At 43.2% G+C, this 21,884-nt stretch overlaps 2 protein-coding genes, 1 non-coding gene and 1 pseudogene across 8 annotated transcripts; 2 read left to right on the forward strand and 2 right to left on the reverse strand.

Moving 5' to 3' along the window:
• Positions 1 to 920: 920 nt before the first annotated feature.
• On the reverse strand, positions 921 to 9,769 carry LOC114792700 (hydroperoxide isomerase ALOXE3-like; annotated as a pseudogene).
• A 25-nt stretch (positions 9,770 to 9,794) lies between these two features.
• On the forward strand, positions 9,795 to 9,868 carry trnaw-cca (transfer RNA tryptophan (anticodon CCA)). The gene has a single exon. It is a non-coding gene; the product is annotated as a tRNA-Trp (tRNA).
• LOC114792698 (argininosuccinate lyase-like) lies at positions 9,822 to 15,620 on the forward strand. 6 transcript variants are annotated; one of them, XR_003750147.1, is made up of 16 exons: positions 9,822 to 10,787; positions 10,876 to 11,070; positions 11,176 to 11,259; positions 11,782 to 11,838; positions 11,925 to 12,022; positions 12,113 to 12,190; positions 12,270 to 12,347; positions 12,436 to 12,488; positions 12,596 to 12,658; positions 12,940 to 13,054; positions 13,877 to 13,961; positions 14,073 to 14,132; positions 14,310 to 14,393; positions 14,646 to 14,757; positions 14,961 to 15,067; positions 15,161 to 15,301. XR_003750147.1 is itself a non-coding variant. In XM_028984054.1 (16 exons), exons 1-16 carry the CDS (start codon positions 10,770 to 10,772, stop codon positions 15,303 to 15,305), a joined length of 1,401 nt encoding a protein of 466 aa, XP_028839887.1. In that variant the 5' UTR covers positions 9,822 to 10,769; the 3' UTR covers positions 15,306 to 15,620. The 6 variants fall into 6 exon arrangements, 5 of the variants coding, with proteins under 5 accessions (XP_028839887.1, XP_028839886.1, XP_028839884.1 ...); XM_028984054.1 differs by having other exon boundaries at positions 14,646 to 14,726; positions 15,161 to 15,620; XM_028984053.1 differs by having other exon boundaries at positions 9,822 to 10,620; positions 10,715 to 10,787; positions 14,646 to 15,067; positions 15,161 to 15,620.
• Positions 15,621 to 17,000: 1,380 nt separating this feature from the next.
• Positions 17,001 to 21,831, reverse strand: LOC114792121 (carbonic anhydrase 4-like). Its single transcript, XM_028983004.1, has 8 exons — positions 21,735 to 21,831; positions 20,134 to 20,178; positions 19,889 to 20,053; positions 19,632 to 19,777; positions 19,082 to 19,162; positions 17,496 to 17,562; positions 17,251 to 17,411; positions 17,001 to 17,171 (listed from the first exon to the last, which is right to left on the reverse strand). Exons 1-8 carry the CDS (start codon positions 21,787 to 21,789, stop codon positions 17,001 to 17,003), a joined length of 891 nt encoding a protein of 296 aa, XP_028838837.1. The 5' UTR covers positions 21,790 to 21,831.
• Positions 21,832 to 21,884: the final 53 nt, after the last annotated feature.

Consider the following 21,884-nt stretch of genomic DNA (forward strand, 5'->3'; position numbering starts at 1 on the left):
ACAAGCATTGCACACAAAGTTGAAGTCTCTGGCTCAAACAACTAAGCCTTTAGGGGATAAAGTGAAAAGTGTGAAACACTGCAGCACAGAACACGGCACATAGTATGAACTTTGAATCTCACAGTAATAAGTAATATTACTGAAACGCAACCATTCCTTTCACAGGCAGACACTGAGAAGATGATTCAGGCCTTGATGACTAGCAGGCTTGATTACTGCACTGCTGTTACTGGTCTAACTAAGAAGTCACCCAAGTTAAGGATCAGTTAACCTGCTGCAGCACCAGATCTGACCAAGTACAGAAAAGGGTTCACATTTTACCTGTTCTGAAGTCACTTCACTTGTGATAAAACTCTTCACCTTATTATTTTCTTAACTTGTTTATTTTCTTACATTATTTAACTTATTTAAATACGCCTATTAGGTAACACACGAAATACATCCATTTTATCTGGTTAAAACATGCCCACTGTAATTGATGTCCAGTATTAACTCCGGATAAATAATGCCCACTGGCCCTTTGGTGTTCACTTGTCACTATACTTTATAGTGACAAGTGATTTAAAAATATCCGTGGCCCCCAATACTAATCAAACACATTCCCATAACATCACACCTGTAAATTGCTGTAAATAATATGTAGAGAGAAATTCCACAACAATCAGTCTTCAGTTCCAAAGCAATGTTCATCCACTCAAAAGTGTGCCACTTTAAAAGCTTAAGTGATCATAAGAAAATTATTGTCTGGTCACCAACTTCAGGGTCAGCAATTGCACTTGCTGTCTTTCTCTGATCTATCAAGATGTGTGTAGTACAGGTCACCAAACGCCACTGATTTCTGAAGGATGCGCCACATGCCTTGAATCTCAAAGGTATCAAGGTCAACGTTCCCTTAACATAATAAAGCAAAACAAGAATGGTATTTTTTTCCTGGTTTTATTGGACTTAAATTTTTAACCATAACATCACATAATGTTCTATTTATTTTGGCTTCTATTATATTCTTGTGTCTGAATGTGCTGATCAAGTAAAAGAGAATAAGAACAAAAGAAAAGCACAATAATCTTCGATACTGTTTCTATTTGATATTTTCACATACAGGTGCTTATGATAAGCAGTACTTTTGCAGCCATGAAAACTGTGCATTACTGTAGTCATATTGCAACACTGTTTTCAATGTGGTTGGGGGAGAGGTAGGGGTAGGGCAGGGCTATTATTCTGTTCCGCTCTTCTATCATTGCTGTCAGAGACTTCAGTTCTTTCTGTACTTTCTCCACCAGACCACGGTGAGCACCAGTATAGAAGAACGGCTCCTGGTACTGACACAGGGGCACCTATATGCAGAATGAAAAATCTATATATTAATTTATTGTAATTAGTATATATTAATTCATTGTGTGTCAAGTCTCATATAAATGACTGAATCCATAACTAACTCACATAGCTAGCCGTGGGCTGTGACAGCAGAGCCAGGATAGTCAGCACGCTGCAAGTCGCGTTGATATCTGGGAGGTAGACCAGAAGCTCCTTTTCCTCCCTCACAGAGCCCTTGGACTGAGGTGGCGGCTGACTCATGGATGCTGGGCAGTTGGGCATCCAGAGGTTAAAGTCCAGCTGCGTATATAATATTGCATATTGGTTTTTCTGTTATGGGATGATTTTTAACCAAAAGCCAACATAAAACGACTTACACACCTGAGTGAAGTTTACTGCAGAATGCTGAGCTGAACAGGAGAAAATCACCATGGTGATAAACTTGCTCAGCTCCGCCTTGGATTCAAATGACTGAGGCAGCTCTGCAGACAGAAACAGAATATTAAATCCCAAAAGACCCTTTTCTGAGAATTTAATCAAAATTATTCACTTTTCCCACATTTTGTTGTGTTACAGCCTTATTCAAAAATTGATTAAATTCATGTTTCCCCTCAGAATTCTACACACAACACACACAAGGTGCCGCAAAGTGATATCGGCAAAACTGGTCAAGGATCGGTGTGCCAAGCTTGTGGCATCATATTCAAACAGACTTGTGAAGTGAAGATTTTTTGAGAATGGACTTTCCTTTTTTTTCATCTTTTTTGATGATATATGCAAGTGTCATGATCCGGACCGGCAGGGGTTACTCCGGATCCGGAGTTCTGACTGGAGTTTCATGTTCGTCCTGTGTAATGTTCCCTGATCGTGTTCACCTGGTGTCTATTTATATAATTGTATAAAACTATCCTGTTCGTGTCTGTTCGTCGTCGGGTCATTGTGTGTGTAGATGTTCCTCTGTCTCGTGTATTTTGTATTAAAACCCTGTCCTGTGAAATCGTGCGAATGCATCCTCCTTCATGCCATGTCCAGCCCACCCGTGACAGCAAGGTTATTTGTCCACTCAACAGAATTCATAGAATTGCACATATTGTAAGTGTATGACGTATATAGCTCAAATCCAAGTGGATTTCACTAATGAAGGCGGTAGAAGGTTCATTTCAACTAGTGCTCATTTAGGATCAAGTGATTATTAACAGCTTAATTAAGTGATTAACAGCTTAAAAACAAAGCAAGTCCCTCCTATGTGTTAAACATAAAGAAGGATTCTAGTCCTGCTCTTGGCTGATCAAAGGCTATCTGCAATGTAAATGTAAAACTTTAGCATGTGCTTGTTGGTGGTGTTGTATTTGATGGTGTAACCTTGGCTATTTCTGTGAATGGACAGCCCCTGGGTACAATGTGTGGTGCACGAATGGTTTCCAAATTGGGCTCCAGCAAATTTGGTCTTGAGTCACTCGAAAGGAGAGAGACAGAGACCATCTCACCTCCAGCAGAAGCATATGGGGATTTCTGGTACAATGTGGGTTCTTTTTAAGGAAGCATGGGATGAAGCACCCCAGGAAATTGACACTCTTCACCGGATATGTTTGCAGTTCAAGCAGAATAAACCGTAGAGCATTAAGAGCAGAGAACGATAAAATGCCAGATCCATACCCATTTCTGTCAGGCCCTGAAATCCTTCAGCAAAAATGTCACTGATCCAGTGCTGCACCTCATTGTCCAGTTGAACGTCTGTGTCGGAGTGGTAGTATAAATCCACCCATCCAGAGACAAACCTGAAAGGTAAAAATAAGAAGTCATGTTTCTGGGAAGGTCCAGAAAAGAATGTGTCTTAACTTATATCAAGCACAAATTGGATGCAACATATCAGATGATAAAGCCACTTACAGGCCATGACAGGCACCCAGGGAGCAGTGTGTGGGGACGGTGCTTTGCTCAGTGGCACCTTGGCAGATCGGCATTCAAACCGGCAACGTTCTGATTACGGGGCCGCTTCCTTAACCGCTAGGCCACCACTGCCCCACTATGGTTGTCTCTACTGAGAGTTCTGCTGGAGGTGTTTTATTGTAGTATGTAGTAGGGAGTAGTGTAATCAGAGCATGATTGTTCTGTTCTAAGGTGATGCAGGCAGCAGTTAGACATGAAGTGTTTAAAAAGTGTCTCTACTTGCCTTTATTTTAAAAGAGGACTTTTATTCTGAAACAATGTGTGCCCCTTATGAGCTTGCTTGTCCATGGGAATAGTTTTCCTTTTTGTTTTGGTCTTAAAAACACTGTAAGTTTGTTTAATTGGTGTTATTAATGAGTAAATTTAGGACATTGTTTCTGACTTTTTTCTGGACTGTTTTCTCATAGCTTTCTATGATTTATCAGTTACATTTTTTAACATAAGCGAGTTAAGTTTTTGTACGGTTTTCACTCCAGTTCACTGGGTCAGCTGATGACGGGAACAGTCATTAAAGGAGCTAGAGGTTCACATCCTGACTCATGAAAGGAGTTTGGCTTGCTGTTTATCTGCATTTATAGTACATTTCACTGTACCTGAACAGAATGGTCCACACCCGCTGGGCATCTTGAGCATAGTAGCAGGTGGGAAGCGTGGCCACACCCCTGTCTCTCAGGTCATCAGGAACACACAGAGAGCTGTATCGTAATCGAGAAGCACCACGAGCCAAGATGGCGAATGCTCCCGTCAGACCACATCCTATGGACTGCACACAAATACAAGAATACATCACAAAAGCATTATACACACTATGGTGGATATCCACCTCTGCAAACATCTTGCTTGCAGATTCCACGGGACAAGTACACTTGGTCTAATAAAATAGCATAGAGAAAAGGCCAGTCTTACCTGGTCAAAAACGCCATTAGGAGCGAGAAGTGATGCTCTGGCCTGGATATTAATCTGCATTGTGGTTCTGATATGTGTCATGAGCAACTAGAGACAACAGAAATTGTTACAATCAGTCCCATCTAAGCGAAAAAGGCATCATCATTTCACGCCCTGACCTGGTGAAGGGGGTGTACTTCTGGCAGCTGTCGGAGCGTCGCCACGCAAAACACCTCTCCCAGCAGGTGCGTTCGCAGGAAGTGGGAGATGAGCTGGTGGTACTGGAAGTCTGAGCTGCGAACCCACATCTTGGCCAGCAACCAGTCAGCTTTGGAGTCTGAGGGCAGGAACACTGGGTTCTGAGGGCCAGGCGTCTGCTGCAGCTAATCGGAAAGTAAGTGGTAAAGCTCTCTCAGTTGTCTGAAACGTATGATCTTCACCGCACTCCAGTTTTCTCAGGCACATTCCAGTGATTCTCAATTAATTTCATGTCAGGATGCAGTGGAGGTGAATCTGGCCGTGGCCATTTAGCATATTATGTCAAATGATTTTATTGCCACACAAGGATGCTGAGCCACACTGAACCAACCCCAGATCGCAGGCTTGTGGGTGCATCACTTCCCATGTGCTTCCCTTGCCATTCTCACTCACTTCCAATTATTCCTTATCAGGGTCACACACTATTCACTCACACCTTAGGACAACTTAGAGTTGCCAGTTCACCTAGTGTTCACCTAGTGTTTCCCATTGAGATGCCATAAACTCAACCTGGATGGCGATAGGCTTCAGTGTCCCTTCCTGGTCAACATGCAGAAGGCACAGTGGAGCTGCAAGGTACTGCTGTTTCCCATTGATAATGTTGGCAGAGACTCCCTCCAGCACCTCGTAATCCAGAAGGAAAACCCTTCCGCTCTTCAAGAGAAAGCATGACATGATTTCACATATGAGATATTTACTTTTGTCAGATCTGATGACAGAAGCTTCCTCATATGATCTATTCTCTCCTACACCAGGAAACAATATTATCACAAAGGCAGGCACCTTCAGCTCCTCCTCAAGTGATGATTCCTGGGGCAGGAAAGGGTGAAGCAAATCCGCATTGACAGCCATGTTGGATGGGATGTTGTATATCTGACGAACCAGAGCTGGATTGCACCCATTCAGGCACTGATAGCCAAAAAAGTTATCTTCCATCCAATGAGATCGGACATACACTGAATTGGAAAGAGAGATTTACTGTCAACAAATATATAAATCATCATAATTAATCACTTTGAAACCAACAGGGAGCGGCAGAACAGATAACATACAGGCGGTGGCGTTGTTCCTGGCATTGTGAAAGAAAAGCCTGTCCAACTCCTCAAAACTTCCCCAGGACTCCTGTCTGTCAGCAAATCCTTGAAAATAGCTCAGGTTGGTCCCTGGACTGAGTCAGACAAAGAGTGCAGTGTGTACTGAATAATATCAAACCACACAAAACCAATAATGCAATTCGATTCTTTTCACATGGTTACGTTACAGGTTTGTTTTACATAGCAGCAGCGACCCTGCTTAGGAATAAGAGATTCTGGGAGGCCGCGACAGGCCCGCAGGGGAAATCTCTATGAGTGATTTCCAAAGTGAACCCATAAGTTTGGACCCGTAATTCTAACCGATCTCCTGTGGTGGGCTACAGTTTTCCAGACCCGGCAACATGGAGTAGTTTCTTGTGGAGATGTTTCTCATGCAAGATAGTCTGGTTGGGGAAAAGGTTTTTTTTCCCGTTGTTTTAGGTTCTTGCCCCAGCCCTGGGATGATGATGCCCCAGAGCAGGAATGAATGAATGCTCTGAACCAGGAGATGGTGGCGACTGGCATGTCTGCTGTTATGTGGCTTTATTCGTTTTAGTTTAGGCTGTGCATTCTGTTTATTATAATTATTATCAGTGGTGGTGGTAATAGTCTCCTTTCGTTTCTTCTGTACATTTGTTCCAGCAAACATCCCCAGCACCCAAAGTATTCGAGGAGCAAAGGTACTCGGAGTTGTACCCCTGTACTTTTTATAGGGAAAGGTAGTCAGTTTGTGCATTCCGGTGCCAGTTAGACTGTATGGTGAGAATTGTTCATTTATTTCTCCTCTTTAGCACTGCCCTTTATCCTCGCTGTTAATATTGTAAATAAAATATTGCTCCCAGTACTGAGGTTCTGGAACTACTGCTACCACATACTTGTTAATCCTAGACCAGATGGTATGCAAGACAAAGATCTGTCCAAGCATCAAAGGGATCTCACTGTTCCACCTAGTGAAAACCTACTGTGTAGTCAGAAATCCAATTCATGTGGGTGATATGAGGAGACCAGAGTAGGTATCACCCCCGAGATTGGACCTTACCCCTTACGGGTGAAAGTCAGGTTGGGTCCCAGCAGCTTCAGGACTCGACATGTCCACACAGCGTGGAATCCCTGCAGCATAACTGCTCCACCTGCAGATCGACGATTAAACCCAGTTCATTATCTTAGTTACCTATTAGAGCATTTAAATGAATGGTACACCACTGATGTATAAATCTGAGAAAGTAAAAAACAGTAAAAACTTCTAAAAACTTCATTCTAATACCTCATAGTGGTGTGTGGGTAGGGTTGGGTAGAGTAGAAGGTTAGGGTAAGATTAAGGCAGGATAAATATAGGGTAAAGGTAAATTAGGTGATGGTAAAGTCAGTGCCTGGTGATTAGCTGTCTGTCCTGCAGCTCCCGACTGCGGTGGTCTTCAGCTGTTGTAGTTTCTCCAGGTTCACCAGTCTCACTGAAGAAACAGATCTCAGACCAGCGGGCATTGAAATTGAAATTGACTCGCTTGTATGACTTTAGCGAGGAGGTGCTGTCATTAAATTGCCTCAGTTATGCAATTAATAATAAAGTGAAGTGATTGTCAAGAATGTGGGCACGACAGAAGAAAAACACAATTCAACAAATCTAAAGTGGGGACAGATGGACGCTGGTGATGTATAGAAAGGAGTGGATTTAAATAGTTCAGAATGAGGATGTAGCTGTCAATCATCTCTACAGGTTGCTCCCATTCTAAACTTTGTGTTCATCATTAAAATCTCACCAGGCATGTGTGTACCTTGCTGCATGCACCAGTGTGTAATAGAGTTCACATATTTTTTTCCTGTACAGCAGCATATAATTATTTCAAACATTTCAGATTTTTCATATAATGCTAAATAACAGAGAATAAAATGTCTGTTTTCTGGTGATGCTCTTGATTGAATTTCTGCCTGGATTCTGTGTCGCAACTCAAATTGAACAACACATGCTGTGACCATATTTAGTCACTCAGACACTGTGACACAGTTTTAGACACCTCACTCTTAAACTTACCATCACCATTACGCAACTCAACAGGACCATCTGCTGAGCGCAGCCATTTGTTAAAGGGGAAGACCTCAGCATCGTGCAGATTACACCGCCTCACCTCGACCTGCTGGCAATGCCAGTCAAGGTCAGGGAACCCGGGGAACGCTTCAAGCCGCAAGCGCACCAGAAGCACTTTGCCCAGTTTTTCAGTAGTTCTAACAACGAGTGAATGTGCCTGGTGGAAGAAGATATATACATATATACATGCATATATATATATATGTGTGTGTGTGTGTGTGTATGTTTGTACACACACACACTGCTCAAAAAATAAAGGGAACACTTAAACAACACAATGTATCTCCAAGTCAATCACACTTCTGTGAAGTCAAACTGTCAACTTAGGATGCAACACTGATTGACAAGCAATGTCACATGCTGTTGTGAAAATGGAAAAGACAACAGGTGGAAATCAAAGGCAATTAGCAAGATGTCCCCAATAAAGGCGTGGTCCTGCAGACCACTTCTCAGTTCCTATGCCTGCTGGCTGATGTTTTGGTCACCTTTGAATGCTGGTGCTGCTTTCACTCTGGTTGTAGCATGAGACGGAGTCGGCACCCCACACAAGTGGCTCAGGTAGTGCAGCTTATCCAGGATGGAACAACAATGTGAGCTGTGGCAACAAGATTTGCCGTTTCTGTCAGTGTGGTGCCCAGAGCATGGAGGCCAGTACATCAGGAGAAAATGGAGGAGGCCGTAGGAGGGCAACAACCCAGCACCAGGACCACTACCTCCACCTTTGTGAAAGGAGGAATAGGAGGAGCACTGCCAGAGCCTGCAAATTGACCTCCAGCCGGCCACAAATATGCATGTGTCTGCTCAAACAGAAACAGACTGCGCAACTGGCGCCCTGTACTCTTCACAGAGAGCACATGTGAAAGACATGACAGTCTGGAGACGCTGTGGAGAACGTTCTGCTGCCTGCAACATCCTACAGCATTACCGGTTTGGCAGTGGGTCAGTAATGGTGTGGGGTGGAACTTCTCTGGGGGGGCCGCACAGCCCTCCATGTGCTCACCAGAGGTAGCCTGACTGCCATTAGGTACCAAGATGAGATCCTCAGACCCCTTGTGAGACCATTTGCTGGTGCAGTTGGCCCTGGATTCCTCCTAATGCCAAACAATGCTAGACCTCATGTGGCTGGAGTGTGTCAGCAGTTGCTGCAAGATGAAGGCATTGATGCTATGGACTGGCCGTCCGTTCCCCAGACCTGAATCCAATTGAGCAATCTGAAACATCAATTTTGACTCCAAATCCAGTCCGCCATGGGTTGATATGTTTGATTTACATCAATAATATGTGTGATTTTTGTTGTCAGAACATTCAACTATCTAAAGAAGTAGAAGTTTTAATAAGAATATTTCATTAATTCAGATCTAGGATGTCTTATTTTAGTGTTCACTTTATTTTTTTGAGCATGAATAACTGACCAAATCTGTCAGGAGATGGTGTTCTACTTGCACAGCTGGACTCTCCCCTTGGCTACCAATCAAACTCAAGTACAAAGTGGAGAAAGATCCGGCCAACTGCATCGCAGAAGTCCGGATGGTCACTTCAAACTCCTCCATTTCAACTTACACATGCAAAAAGAAAGACAAAAAGGCTTTTGCAAAAAGTTGAAGTTCGTGAAATGATGCATTTCTTAGGAAAAGAAAGAAATAATAAGAAAACCGATCTTACCTGGTCCGGAGTTAGACATTTTCCTGGAACTGTATTTTAATTTTAATTTGCATAACCTGCGCACTGCCTTCGTTATTTGAATTGGAAATATTTGACCTTCTTTGAAAACACTCTTTACTAACAGTTATTCTAAAGCAATGGCATATTTTGCTTGAGTTAAAACTGCCCGTGTGCAACTAATAATTTTTTTAACTGACCAGAAGAGGAAAAGTAATAATGCTAAATTAATAATAATAATAAAACTCTGAGAAATCTCAGTAAAATGAAATAAACTCGTTTAAATAATTTTTAGGGAATATTAATAATCATGTAAATCTTTGATGAGCTGTATTTACCTGATGTAGAGGGAAAGCGCGTCCTGCGTGCGTGCGTGCGTGCGTGCGTGCGATCAGCAGGCGTGTGTCCGTTCGCGCAGGCGGGACTGAGATCCGCTTCCTCAATACATCGCTGACAACAGATCAGCAGGAACGTACAAATGCATTTTTCCGCCTCGCGTTCTATAACCTGTGATCGTAATTATTTGATCCTTTGCTGCTAAGTGAGCATACAGAAAGCTGCACTTCACGGCGGACCTCGTGGCGCAAACGGTTAGCGCGTCTGACTCCAGATCAGAAGGTTGCGTGTTCAAATCACGTCGGGGTCAGTTGCTCATGTTTTGTCTTTACGAATTTCGCCGTTTTTTACACATTCGGTCCACTTATATCTTAAAACGACTCCCTTGTGTCCACCGTCTCTCGGGCCTGTTCACCGATGTTGTTTTCTTCTTCGTCCTTTGTTGTCGTAGTTGCGTTCAAAAGGAATTTGCATGTGGTCTTGCTATTTTTCACACATACGCACACATAGATAGATCCGCTTTTTGTACCATTAGTGTTAGCTGATTTCTTCTCTTTATTGATCCTGACGGTTGATAGCCTGCTGCAACCAGAACAGGATGTGGTATGTTAATAAGGCTGCTCTTATGCATCTATATTTATATATCTTCTTGTTCATTTGCTGATCATTGTGTTGATGCCATTTCATTTAGAATTAATTATCTGTTTTTTATTTATTTTACATATTAGGCTGCAGCTGCTTTTAACTATGTTACGTTACAGTTTGGATTTCCATCCCTATATGTAACTTTTTGCGTGTTCACGTTTCACTACGAGTGAAAATGATTGAATTAATGATTGAATTAATCATTAATCATTAATGATTGAATTTTCGAAAAACACGACCTAGCTCTCACGCAGCATGCCACAGTAGGAGCGGAGTAAAACCCGGTTAACAACAAAGGCGGTGATTGGCTGCGCCGGGCTAACAGTGATTGGCTGCCTGGCGTTGTGGGCGGGGCGTTTTCCAGTTGCGAGGCTCGTGTCAGCGGGAGCGCGGCGCTTTGCTTTTCCCAAATCTGAGGTAAAAAAACTCCAGCATCGATACCGTAGTGCTGTAATGTTATAATTACACGAACGTCGAGTAGTATTTTGAACTGCTGTGCGCGTCTTTCGAGGAGCGGTCCAGTAAAAAGTTTGGTGACACCGCAGTTGACAGTTGTCGGGAGGAACATGGCCAGCAGCGCTGAGGTAATATGGACGTGACAGAAATGAACCAGAAAGCGGTCTGCCCGGGCTTCCTTCTCGGTCGAGCGGTCGTCTGTGTCATGTTCTCCAGGGAACCAAGCTGTGGGGAGGGAGGTTCGTGGGAGACACCGACCCCATCATGGAAAAGTTCAACGCCTCCATCACTTATGACCGGCGGCTGTGGGCTGCGGACGTCCGCGGCAGCCAGGCGTACGCGAAAGCGCTCCAGACGGCCGGCCTGGTCACCGGGGATGAGATGAAGCGGCTCCTCGGCGGTCTGGACACAGTGAGTCGTTTTAGGGCAGATGGGACTCTTCGTTGTTAATGGAGGGAAAGGAGGGATTCATTAGAGCTGTTAGGCAAATTTTTATTATTTTTTTTAAACACTCAGGTGTATGAAGAGTGGTCCAGTGGACACTTCCAGATCAAGGCTGGAGATGAAGACGTTCACACAGCAAATGAGCGTCGACTGAAGGTGTGTGATTTGCTGAGCCTTGCTTGTTAGCAGAGGGTTTTTTCAGCCTGATGAAAAGTAAAGTGATTTGTCATGATGCACAGCACACGATGACACAACAAAATGTGTCCTCTGCACCCTTGGCGGGCAGTGGAGCCATGACATGCATCTGGATTTGGGTCCGCTTCGTTACCTACTAATCCAGTACTGAACCCCCCCCCCCCCCCCCCCCTCTCTCTCTTTCTCTCTGTCTCTCTCTATCTATCTATAAAATACTAAAAATATCTAAAAAAAAAATGCTGTGCATTGGTGTTATGTTACTTTATGTCTAGTGTCTACCAGATATACTACATTTTTATTCTGTGTAGCATCCTGTCTATCCAGTGCAATGACAATAAAGGCATAAGTAATTGATAACTAGCTGAACCTGTGGTTGGGGGGTGGTCTGAGAGTGGACTGAAAGTGTCTGACTTGTTTTGGTTGACCAAATGTAGGAATTATGGTCTGATAGGCAGACATCCCTGTCTCTGTTTCTTTATTAAGGAGCTGATTGGGGAGGTGGCAGGAAAGCTTCACACCGGTAGGAGCAGGAATGATCAGGTACAGTGCCACCTGCAGCTGTTTCATGTTTGAGGATGGAGGATTCAAGTCATGATCTCTTCCCAGAATGTCTATCTTCCCAACAGGTTGTCACTGATATGCGCCTGTGGCTGCGGGATGCCATCAACACCCTGAAAGGAAACTCTTTACAGCTGATAAGCACCATGGTGGACAGAGCTGCTGCGTGAGCTGCCCCCCAAATCAGGAATATACGTCTTTGTATTTGTCAGTCGTGATATTTTTTTATTCAAATGTATAATTTGTGCTGATCTAGCGAGATAGACATTCTGTTTCCTGGATACACCCACATGCAGAGGGCTCAGCCAATTAGATGGAGCCACTGGATTCTCAGGTAGTTCCTTGATCTGCAGGTTTTAACGTGTAGTTTACAAGGTTGCATATAAGTGAAACTGAATCTGTTTGCCCTGCAGCCATGCTGTGGCTCTGAGAAGAGATGTAGAAAAATTGGACGAGACTCTGCGGCGAGTGAATGTGCTTCCGCTTGGAAGGTCTTTCTTTATTGACCGTAAAAGCCCTGAAATGTTCTCGTTTAATTTTTCAGTGAACTGCTAAGGACCTTTCTTTCTGTGTCTGCAGTGGGGCCATTGCTGGGAACCCACTGGCCATCGACAGAGAGCTGCTTCGTAAAGGTCAGTGTCACTGCGGTGATGAGAACTGTTCTCCACATTCATAATGAGATTCTGGAGAACAGAGCAGGATGCTGTTTGTATGAACTGGCTGCTGTGCTTCTGTTCAGAACTGGACTTTGATACAATCAGTATCAACAGCATGGATGCTACTGGACAGAGAGATTTTGTTGGTACGTTTCATGATTCCTTTTGTTTTTACAGGTAATCAAATGGTAAATATTTGATAGGGCAACACACTCTTCAAATCAGTAAATGGTAACTAAAACGAATATAGCTTGTTATGGCATATTCAACTAATTGAGAATCTTTCTATATGACCTATCATTCCACCAGCACCATTCACATGAAAAACAAGCCCAGGATTCACCAGATTAAATATGGTACCTTGTTCAGATTTTACAAACCACACTGATGTAGTTAGATGGCCTTTGTCATGCTTCAATTTTGCTAGTTGAGTTCCTCTTCTGGGCATCGATGTGTCTGACACACCTCAGTAAGATGGCTGAGGACTTGATACTCTACAGTACCAAGGAGTTCTCCTTCATTCAACTGTCGGATGCATACAGGTACAGCAGCACTACACATGGCAGAAAGTAAATTCAATTTACTAAAGTTTCTCAAAGCCAATTACTTCATTATTTTATTTATTTAGTTATTTATTTTGTAAAGATGCAATGTGAAATTGAGCACGACAACACGCATAGTTCAGAACACACAATGAGACTATGAGAGTCCACACATTGAGGTCATTGTAAGAGGCCATGTGCACAGTGTAAGTGCAACATCATTCATGGTCAGCACACTGCAAAGTACATTAGTGTAGCTGCACAATCAAGATGGGGGATAAAACTGCATCGCTATTTATGCTGATCCATGTCTAGATTTCTAGACGTGGAACATTCTCACTCAACTGGCAATTAAAAGGGAATTAAATTAGTTCTACTGTGTTATACAACTCTCAATTTAGATGTGGCTTAATGTTGGAGCAATGTAAACAATAAATAGATGTGGTCTGACTGGATTTGACTGCAACAACATATGCAGGTCTGGGCTTAACCCACTCTACCACTGACCAAAATTACAATAATACTGTTTACCTAAGGAAAATATTTTTCAATGCCGACCTGTTTATCTGTTGTTTAAAGTCTATGAGAATATGCCCATGTTAAATTGAAAAATTCTGTTAAAATGCATGTATAATTAAAAAAAATTTTGTTAGTATATAAAGTCTCAGAAAATTCAGATGTAATTGTTTGCCAATATAGCACAGTGCTGCTGCTGTTTACACGCTCATAATTTTCACTAGAGGTCACACTCTGTTCTGTGTATGTTGTAGCAGCAATAGTAGATAGACGTGTGTGTGTGTGTGTGTGTGTGTGTGTGAACAGTACTGGCAGCAGTCTGATGCCCCAGAAGAAGAATGCAGACAGTCTGGAACTCATCCGAAGTAAAGCAGGAAGAGTCTTTGGAAGAGTAAGAAAGTCCCAGTGGATTTTATGAATACAACAAATGTTAGCTGTCAGTTTGTTAGGGGTTTAAGGATATATGATAATTCATGATAATACATTTTTCTTGACTTCTCAGTGTGCAGGATTTTTAATGATCCTGAAGGGCCTGCCCAGCACTTACAACAAAGATCTCCAGGTAACACTCAGCTAACTAATCACATAGATAACATGCAACAAGCAGTAAGTGCAGAGGTCAAACAGAGCTGATTATCACAGTAAAAAGTTACAAATCGGGTTTAATCTCCTGCATTCTGTCACACTCGTCCTGTGTCTCTGACTGGTGCAGCCGTCAGCTCACTTTCTGTCTCCACAGGAGGATAAGGAGGCCATGTTTGACACCTATGACACTGTGGATGCTGTGCTGCAGGTGGCAACGGGGGTTGTCTCTACTCTGCAGGTCTGTACTGCCAGGCTGGAGCAGAACTGCAATCATGCAACCATGTAATAATCTAAGTCAGGTTCTACAGAGACAGCAGTTAAAAAACTGATAACATACTGATACTACCCTTCTGCAGTGTTGGAATTGTTATCACACAAGGCAATGTAATGAGCAGTCAGCATGTTGAGCATTCAACTGCTCAATTGAACAAGCTTTAATTAGAAATTGAGCTAATCTAACTAGTCAACGGTTTCATTTTGCCTGTTTCAGGTGAATCGCATTGCCATGGAGGCTGCCCTGAGTCCAGACATGTTAGCCACCGACCTCGCCTACTACCTTGTCAGGAAAGGAGTATGGAGCTCTTTTCTTTCTATGAACCATGGCCAGTGTTCACTCATGCTATATTCACGCTCACACATCGACATACCCTGTGTACAAGATATTTTAAAACCAGAAGGATGTCTTACACACCAATACACAAGATACAGAAGCGGTCGTTTCTTGTTTATATCTATCATGTGCTACCAGGAAAATATGTCTCTCTCTCTCGCTCTCTCACCTATATCATTTATTTATGTCTGTCAGATGCCATTCCGAGAGGCTCATAGTTGTTCTGGCAAAGTTGTGTTTCTGGCCGAGTCCAAAAACATCCCTCTGAACCAGATCACTCTAGAACACCTTCAGACAGTCAGGTATACATGCTCACACACACACATACAAAAAACATGCCCAAACGCTGACGCTTTTTCCGTTTGTGTTCATAAAATCTTCGCTTTGCCCTCCAGCCCTCTCTTTGATGCTGATGTCTCCTCTGTGTGGGACTACGGCAGCAGTGTGGAACAGTACAGTGCCCCTGGTGGCACTGCCCGGAGTAGCATCAACGCACAGATAGAAAACATGAGGGCCTGGCTTAAAACCCACAAGCAGTAACTTTTTCATGCTCAATACACACATGCGCTCTCCTCTGGGTATTTAGCTGTAGCATGATTGCTGTTCTGTAGATGTTATGTTAATATTTAAAAACAGAAAATATACAACATTAATGGTTGCATGATATGTGTTCATTAAGCATTCACTGTATTGGATAAGATTCACATGTTTGGGTATGTTATATTTACAATTTGCTTGAAACTGGGACTGACCTCATACAATATCGTTCTGATGCATCTGTTTTTCTTGGCATCCTATAACATTCTTCAAAATCTTTATTGACCCTACAGCCACAAATAAATATTAACTGGTTAACCATGGCATCTTCACAATAATTTTCTCAAGGTGCTGCTGTACCATCAGACATCAGCACTAGTGATACTGAGCACAGGTCATACATCACAACATCTGACCATGCCAATATTTCTACATTAATCATACATTCATAAATGATGAATTAATGTGAGGCTTGGTTTGCCTTTCATTTCTGGTTCTTTTCTCTTTCCTTTAACACTGACCAGTGACAGCAGACATTTTGTCACATAACCCTTAATGTGCACTATGCAAATCCCACTAAAGATAATGAGTATTATTTGAACATGGATTAGATGAATAAATATTGATTCTATAAGGAAGAAGAGAAAAGCTGAAATGGTCCTCCTGAGAGGAACAGAAATAATGAAATACCTCAGTGATCGTCTATACACTTATCTCTAAATAGATGAAAACAGAGGAACCATGAATGAGAACAGTCTGTGTTCTGTGGGATGGCAGAGCCAATGATGCTCTATATAGGAACAGAGATAATTATTAGGAACAACAAGCCTGGATGCAGGAGCAAAAACTAGACATGTAGACTATATATAATAATAGTTGTGTGTTATTAAATAGGATTATTTGCAGGTCGGGTCCTAGTGAACCAAACGAGGGATTGCATTTTAAAGCACTTATGTAAGTCGCTATGGATAAGAGTGTCTGCCAAATGCTGTAAATGTAAAATGAAGAGTTGGGGTCACAGTACAGAGCCTTGGGGCAACCCAGTGGGAATGTGATGGCTTGATGACCTTTGTCCTGGCCAAGGTACAATGCAAGAGTGCCCAGAGCTAAGATTTGAACCAAAAATTTGGACAGGCCTTGTGTTGTCTGAAGAGCTACTTTAGCTCAACAGGACCATGGGGCATTTTCCTTTACATCGTGTGGAGTGACATCTGACCAGAATACACTACGGGGAGAAGACAAGTCAGAAGATGGCAGCATGATGGTTTGGACAATGTTCCGCTATAAAACCTACGGCCTTGTATTTATGTGGATGTTACTTTGGCACATTCTGACCAAGTACAACCCTTCGTGGAGACAGTTTTCCACGGTGGCAGTGACCTCTTTCAGGAAAACATGCCCTGCCACATTCCAAAAAAAAAAAAAAAAGGGTCAAGGATGCCCTCAGGTCTTAAAGGATATAACAGTCTACCATAAGAGATGAAGTTCATGCAGCAAAAGAGACCTACTCAACCTTAGGTCGTAATGTTATGTCTGATCTGTGCACATTGCTACAGTGAGAGGTAAAGATTTGAACTGAAATATACTTTAAAAAGACCAATGAGATAAAAACCGAGCTAGCTGGTGCTAATAGCATTTCTAATCTTTAAATCCAGAGCAGTGAACTGTGGATGGTGTTCAGACTGCAAGTAACAGAGGTCACAGCAGGTCCCAGCAGGGTGTGGTGCTCAGCCACACCAGCGCGGTCCACGGCACAAACAGGGCAGAGGTGGAACAAGACACGGTCCTGCCGTTGAGGCGCTGAGTCGGCCGGAAGGTCCTGGAGGAATTCCTGCCAGCTGCGGCCCAGAGCCGAGACACCGAGTTCAGCTGCAAGAAGAGCAGGAGAGCGGATGTGGCAGTGTTACATCATGGTCCAGGCGTGTCCCCTCAGGCCTGAGATTCCTACCTGAGAGCGGCTGACCGGGATTGTCCTGAAGAACACCGTCCACACGACGTTCTGCTCGCAGCTGGGTGTGGTCCGGGAGCCGGAGTAGCGGTAATATCCAGACAGGTCACTTGCTGCAGGGATGATGTCATTCAGTCTGAAGTCTATTGAGGTCTGGTTTCCTTCAAGCAGAAATAAGAACTAAGACCGGATGAAAGCATCAAACGGCATGGAGGCCGGCTGCCTAGCCGGTAACGAAAACTCACCTGAGTAAAGTACACTATTCATGGCGTTCAGCAGGTAGTCGAGGGCTTCATTCCTCTCTCCAGACTCCTGCACAGTAGAAAGACTTGTATGGCGTGCCGAGTCTCAGTTGCTTGTGTCCATGCACAAAATACAATCTGAGAAATACGCTTGGCGCCCCATGTACAGTAATACAGGAATTCTTGTCCTTCAGGGTCATACTGTTTCAGCATGCAACAAATTGTAGATCTCTCACTATCCACTACCACTAATTCCCAATCAGGATCACAGCGGCTGTACGTTCAGTACTGAACTTTACACAACTCACGTTTTTTATCAGGATTTTAAGTGGAAGTGAAGTGATTGCCATTGTGATGCACAGCAATCGCAATGTGTCCTCTGCATTTAATCTATCACCCTTGGTGAGCAGTGGGCAGCCATGACAACAGTCTGTGGGGGTGGTACCTTGATCAAAGGGACTTCATTGTTACCTTGGCGATTTTGGATTTAAAACCCCAACCATACGATTACGAGGCTGCTTACTTTTGCTGCAAGTCTCTACCGGCATTGCAGTGCTCATTCAGACTGGATGAATTTTCAAGTCTTGCCGCAATAGCATTTATGTCTGTTTAGGGTCGTTGTCCTTCTGGAAGGTGAACCTCCAACAGGTTTTCGGCCAGGATTGCACTGTATTTAGCTTCTGACTTGCTTCACCACAGCACAATGCTGTGTACACAGACCAAAAAGTTACATTTTGTCCTCATCTGACCAAAGCACCATCTTTCACATGTTTGCTGTGCTCCCCGGGTGCATTTCTTATATCTTTGTTTCAACAATGTATTCTCCTTGCCAGTCTTCCATATAGACCATCATTGTATTATGGGGAGGTGGGTAGATTCTCCCACCCGACCTGTGGACTTCCGCAGCTTCTCCAGAGTTTCCACCAGCCTCTTGGCTGCTTTTCTGATTAAGACATGGATGACCATGTCTTGGTAGGTTTGAAGTTGTGAAATATTCGTTCCATTCTTGGATAATTCTTCGATTGAGCACTGATCTGTGAGCTTGAGAGACATTTTATTACCTTCTCCACAACTTTATCGCTGACCTCTCTGGTATGTTCCTTGGTTTTCATTATGCTGTTTGTTCGCTAACAATTGCTGGTAGATTACTTGTAGAAATTGAACAGCATGTAATTTAACTTCCACCTCGCATCACACATAAAATCCCATTAAAATACATGTATTTGTTAGTTGTAACATGACGAAATCAAGGTACTGTATGTGGTTTAGCATGGTCTTGTTTAAATATACAAGAAAGGTGAGTGACTGAGAGACTTTGCCTCAATAAGCTACTCCGTTTGTACCTATGAAGTGGACCTTCTTAGTTGCAAAATGTTCCTCTGGCTGTTCCCGTTCAGTACCACTTACTTCTCGAGGCTTTTGTTGCCCTGTTCCAACTTTGAGACAATATGCTGCCATCAGATTTTTGACTTTCAGTATTTTATGTTTTCTATTGTAAATAAAATGTTATTGTCACAACTGAGCATATAGCTGAGAAGTAACCAGAAAACTAGTGGGTGACCCCCGGTCAGCACTGGTTAGTGACGCACCTCTATGAAAAAAGCAAGGACGGCGTGTTCATTGTCGTCCTCCTCTGATTTGGGCTGCTCTTTTTCATGTGCGATGTGGAGCTTTCAAGAGAAAAGAGAAAGAAGACGGTCTGGAATCCATTCTCTAACTAGATCCTACTATCACAACAGAGGCACATATTCCCACTGGCCTACTCTGGATATCAGTATATATTTATTTAGTCTTTTACACTGCATTAAGTTCATTTTTAGGAAATGTTGAATTGATGGTAACAGATATTATTTGGTACTTAGTGTTGGGACCTAATGCCATTTCTATAGCAACCAGTGTGATTTTGACTAAAAAAATACAGGTTTATAGAGTCACTCTGTCTCATCGATACCCAATTTGGACAGAAGATTGATGGAAGATCGGGTCAGATCTTCATTGTTCATATTTCTTTCTGTTAGTGATATTATAATGCTGGCACTTGTGCTCATCACCCTTAACAGACCTCAGCCTGGTCAAAATTCACCAGCCAGGATCCATTCAGGCTGCCTGTGCAAACTTTTTATCTAGAGATAAATTCACCTCCATTGCATACTGCTCCCCATCCACTCTGTGTTCCGATCCAGGCTGACCATCTATACCCCAGTGCAAGTGCAACTGGGTGGCCTTATATCGACCAGACAGCCCACCACCCTGGACCCCCACTTCGGGGGGAAGGACGAAATGCACTGCAGGAACAGAGTAGCTGGTTTTACAAGTAGGAATAGAACAGGATTTGTTTTTTAGGATCTAGTCTCTGTGAGGTCTCGTTTTTGTCAAAAGAAGAGGTTAAAACCCACCATTGTTTTCATGCTTCTGCACTGTAATGCTGCTGACAGTGTCATATCCCTCAAAAACAAATGGGGTGAGGGTGGGGTCATACTGCACACGCCGAGTGACAATGTTAATGGGTGACTGACTCTGGCCTCCACATGTTGGGAACAGAGAGGTCCATTCATCTGGACCTGAAGAAACAGAAGGTGACCAACGAATCTCCACCAGAACAAAATCCCACTATCACAAGTTCAGGAGGCAGGATTCTTACCCTTGCATGTGTCACATGGAAACTGGCTGTGGTAACACCAGTCACCTGGAGAAAAAAGGACGTCACACAGACACACACACACACACACACACACACACACACACACACAGATTCATGAACCCTGTGACTTTTGTCTTGAGGCCCATATGTCATAAACACATGTTGGTTATTAACTACAACATATTTGTTTTCCAGTTGTTCAGTGAACATGGTCATGGTCTGTTTCCACAGACCTCCACCCAACTCACAAGTTGTTTTGGAAGAAAGGTACCACCCCCACCAGCACTCTCTCGAGTCCCTGCCAATCATTGCGAGTAGAGACACCTCATTACTCTGCTGCTAATGAGAATCTAATGTGCACGACGGCTCTGATTGTACTCATGTGTGCTTCCCTAAGCAGATATGTTCTGTAATGGGAAAGCGTTGGGAAGCCTTCCATGATCTTGGTCTGAAAAAGCTAATTGGACTAATTGGGTTTGTGAGGAAGTGATTTAGACACCTTCAAGACGAGTGAGTACAAATGCTGCTTCTGTGATTGATTCGTTAGTGCAGCACGCAGATGTATCCTGAAACTCCTGAACAATTTACCCCCACTGCAGCACACTTACACTGTACTCAAAAACACAACTGTCCTGTTCCATCTGGAATTTTGGAGAATTGTTCTTTTTTAAAATGTTGGTCTTATGCCAACTAAACATTTTCATCTGTGTGTTTTATAGTGAGTAGTATATATAGTGTGTGTATATATATATATATATACACACACACACGCACACACACATATGAACATACATACATACATACATACACACACACACGCTATACCACTCTCTCTCTCTCTCTCTCTCTCTCTCTCTCTCTCTCTATATATATATATATATATGTGTGTGTGTGTGTGTGTGTGTGTGTGTGTGTGCATATCTGTATATGTATATCTACTTTGTATAGCTGACATAACTGTCTTAAAGTGCCTGCTCTGCCATGCATATACAGATCATCATGTTGTGTTGTGTCACCTACTTGCAAGCAACTCTAAACTTGAGATGGGTTCCCCTGCTTAGCTAAATAGTTAACAGTTCTTTCCGTGATTGAAAGACTGACAAAGTTGTTTCAATTCTCTGACTAAGTAGAAGAGACAAAACAATCAGCACAGATCTGAAGAACATTTACCCGACACCCTTATCCAGAGCGACTTACAATCAGTAGTTACAGGGACAGTCCCCCTGGAGACACTCAGCGTCTTGCTCAGGGTAGTCAGTGGGGTTTGAACCCGGGTCTTCTGATTTATAGACAAGTGTTACCCACTAGGCTACTAGCACCCTGATGAACTCTGATGGAGTGCTGAAATCCAGTTTCTTTATACTGAAAAAGTCGTTTACAATCCCTGTCCCAGCTAAAAACATCTACCGTAACGTGGACCTACACACACTACAGTCATACTCTGTACACCCTGTATTTCACAGTATTCTTTCCATGGGAATACTGCATATTCTGTACTCAGCCTCCGCCATCTGTACAGTATGAACTCACACTGCATTTACACAGTGCTAATGCTGTACTGAACCTGCGGCCCTTCTACTTACACGCTTGCACGCTCTTACCTGAGCAGAGACGGGTGGGCCACAGCAGAGCGGCCAGGAAGAAGATGGACGTCATGGCTGAACGGCACAGAAGTCAGTGCGGCCGAGTGCTGAGACTCTTACCTGGGTGGCGGGTGGGGGAGGGCCAGTCCCAATCAGAGCATTCAAACT

Source organism: Denticeps clupeoides, chromosome 6 (assembly GCF_900700375.1).
Source record: "Denticeps clupeoides chromosome 6, fDenClu1.1, whole genome shotgun sequence".
Lineage (NCBI taxonomy): Eukaryota > Metazoa > Chordata > Actinopteri > Clupeiformes > Denticipitidae > Denticeps > Denticeps clupeoides.

Bases quoted from the DNA above. Each gene is read 5' to 3' on its own strand.
- LOC114792698 (XM_028984050.1), top strand. The intron at 11,260-11,781 runs GTGTGTGATTTG...TTCTTTATTAAG, and splicing joins CAAATGAGCGTCGACTGAAG to GAGCTGATTGGGGAGGTGGC. The intron at 14,394-14,645 runs GTCTGTACTGCC...TGCCTGTTTCAG, and splicing joins GGGTTGTCTCTACTCTGCAG to GTGAATCGCATTGCCATGGA.
- LOC114792121 (XM_028983004.1), bottom strand. From the start codon at position 21,789: ATGACGTCCATCTTCTTCCTGGCCGCTCTGCTGTGGCCCACCCGTCTC. The intron at 20,179-21,734 runs GTAAGAGCGTGC...TTTTTTCTCCAG, and splicing joins GCCCACCCGTCTCTGCTCAG to GTGACTGGTGTTACCACAGC. The intron at 17,172-17,250 runs GTAGGAATCTCA...CTCTTCTTGCAG, and splicing joins TCCCGGTCAGCCGCTCTCAG to CTGAACTCGGTGTCTCGGCT.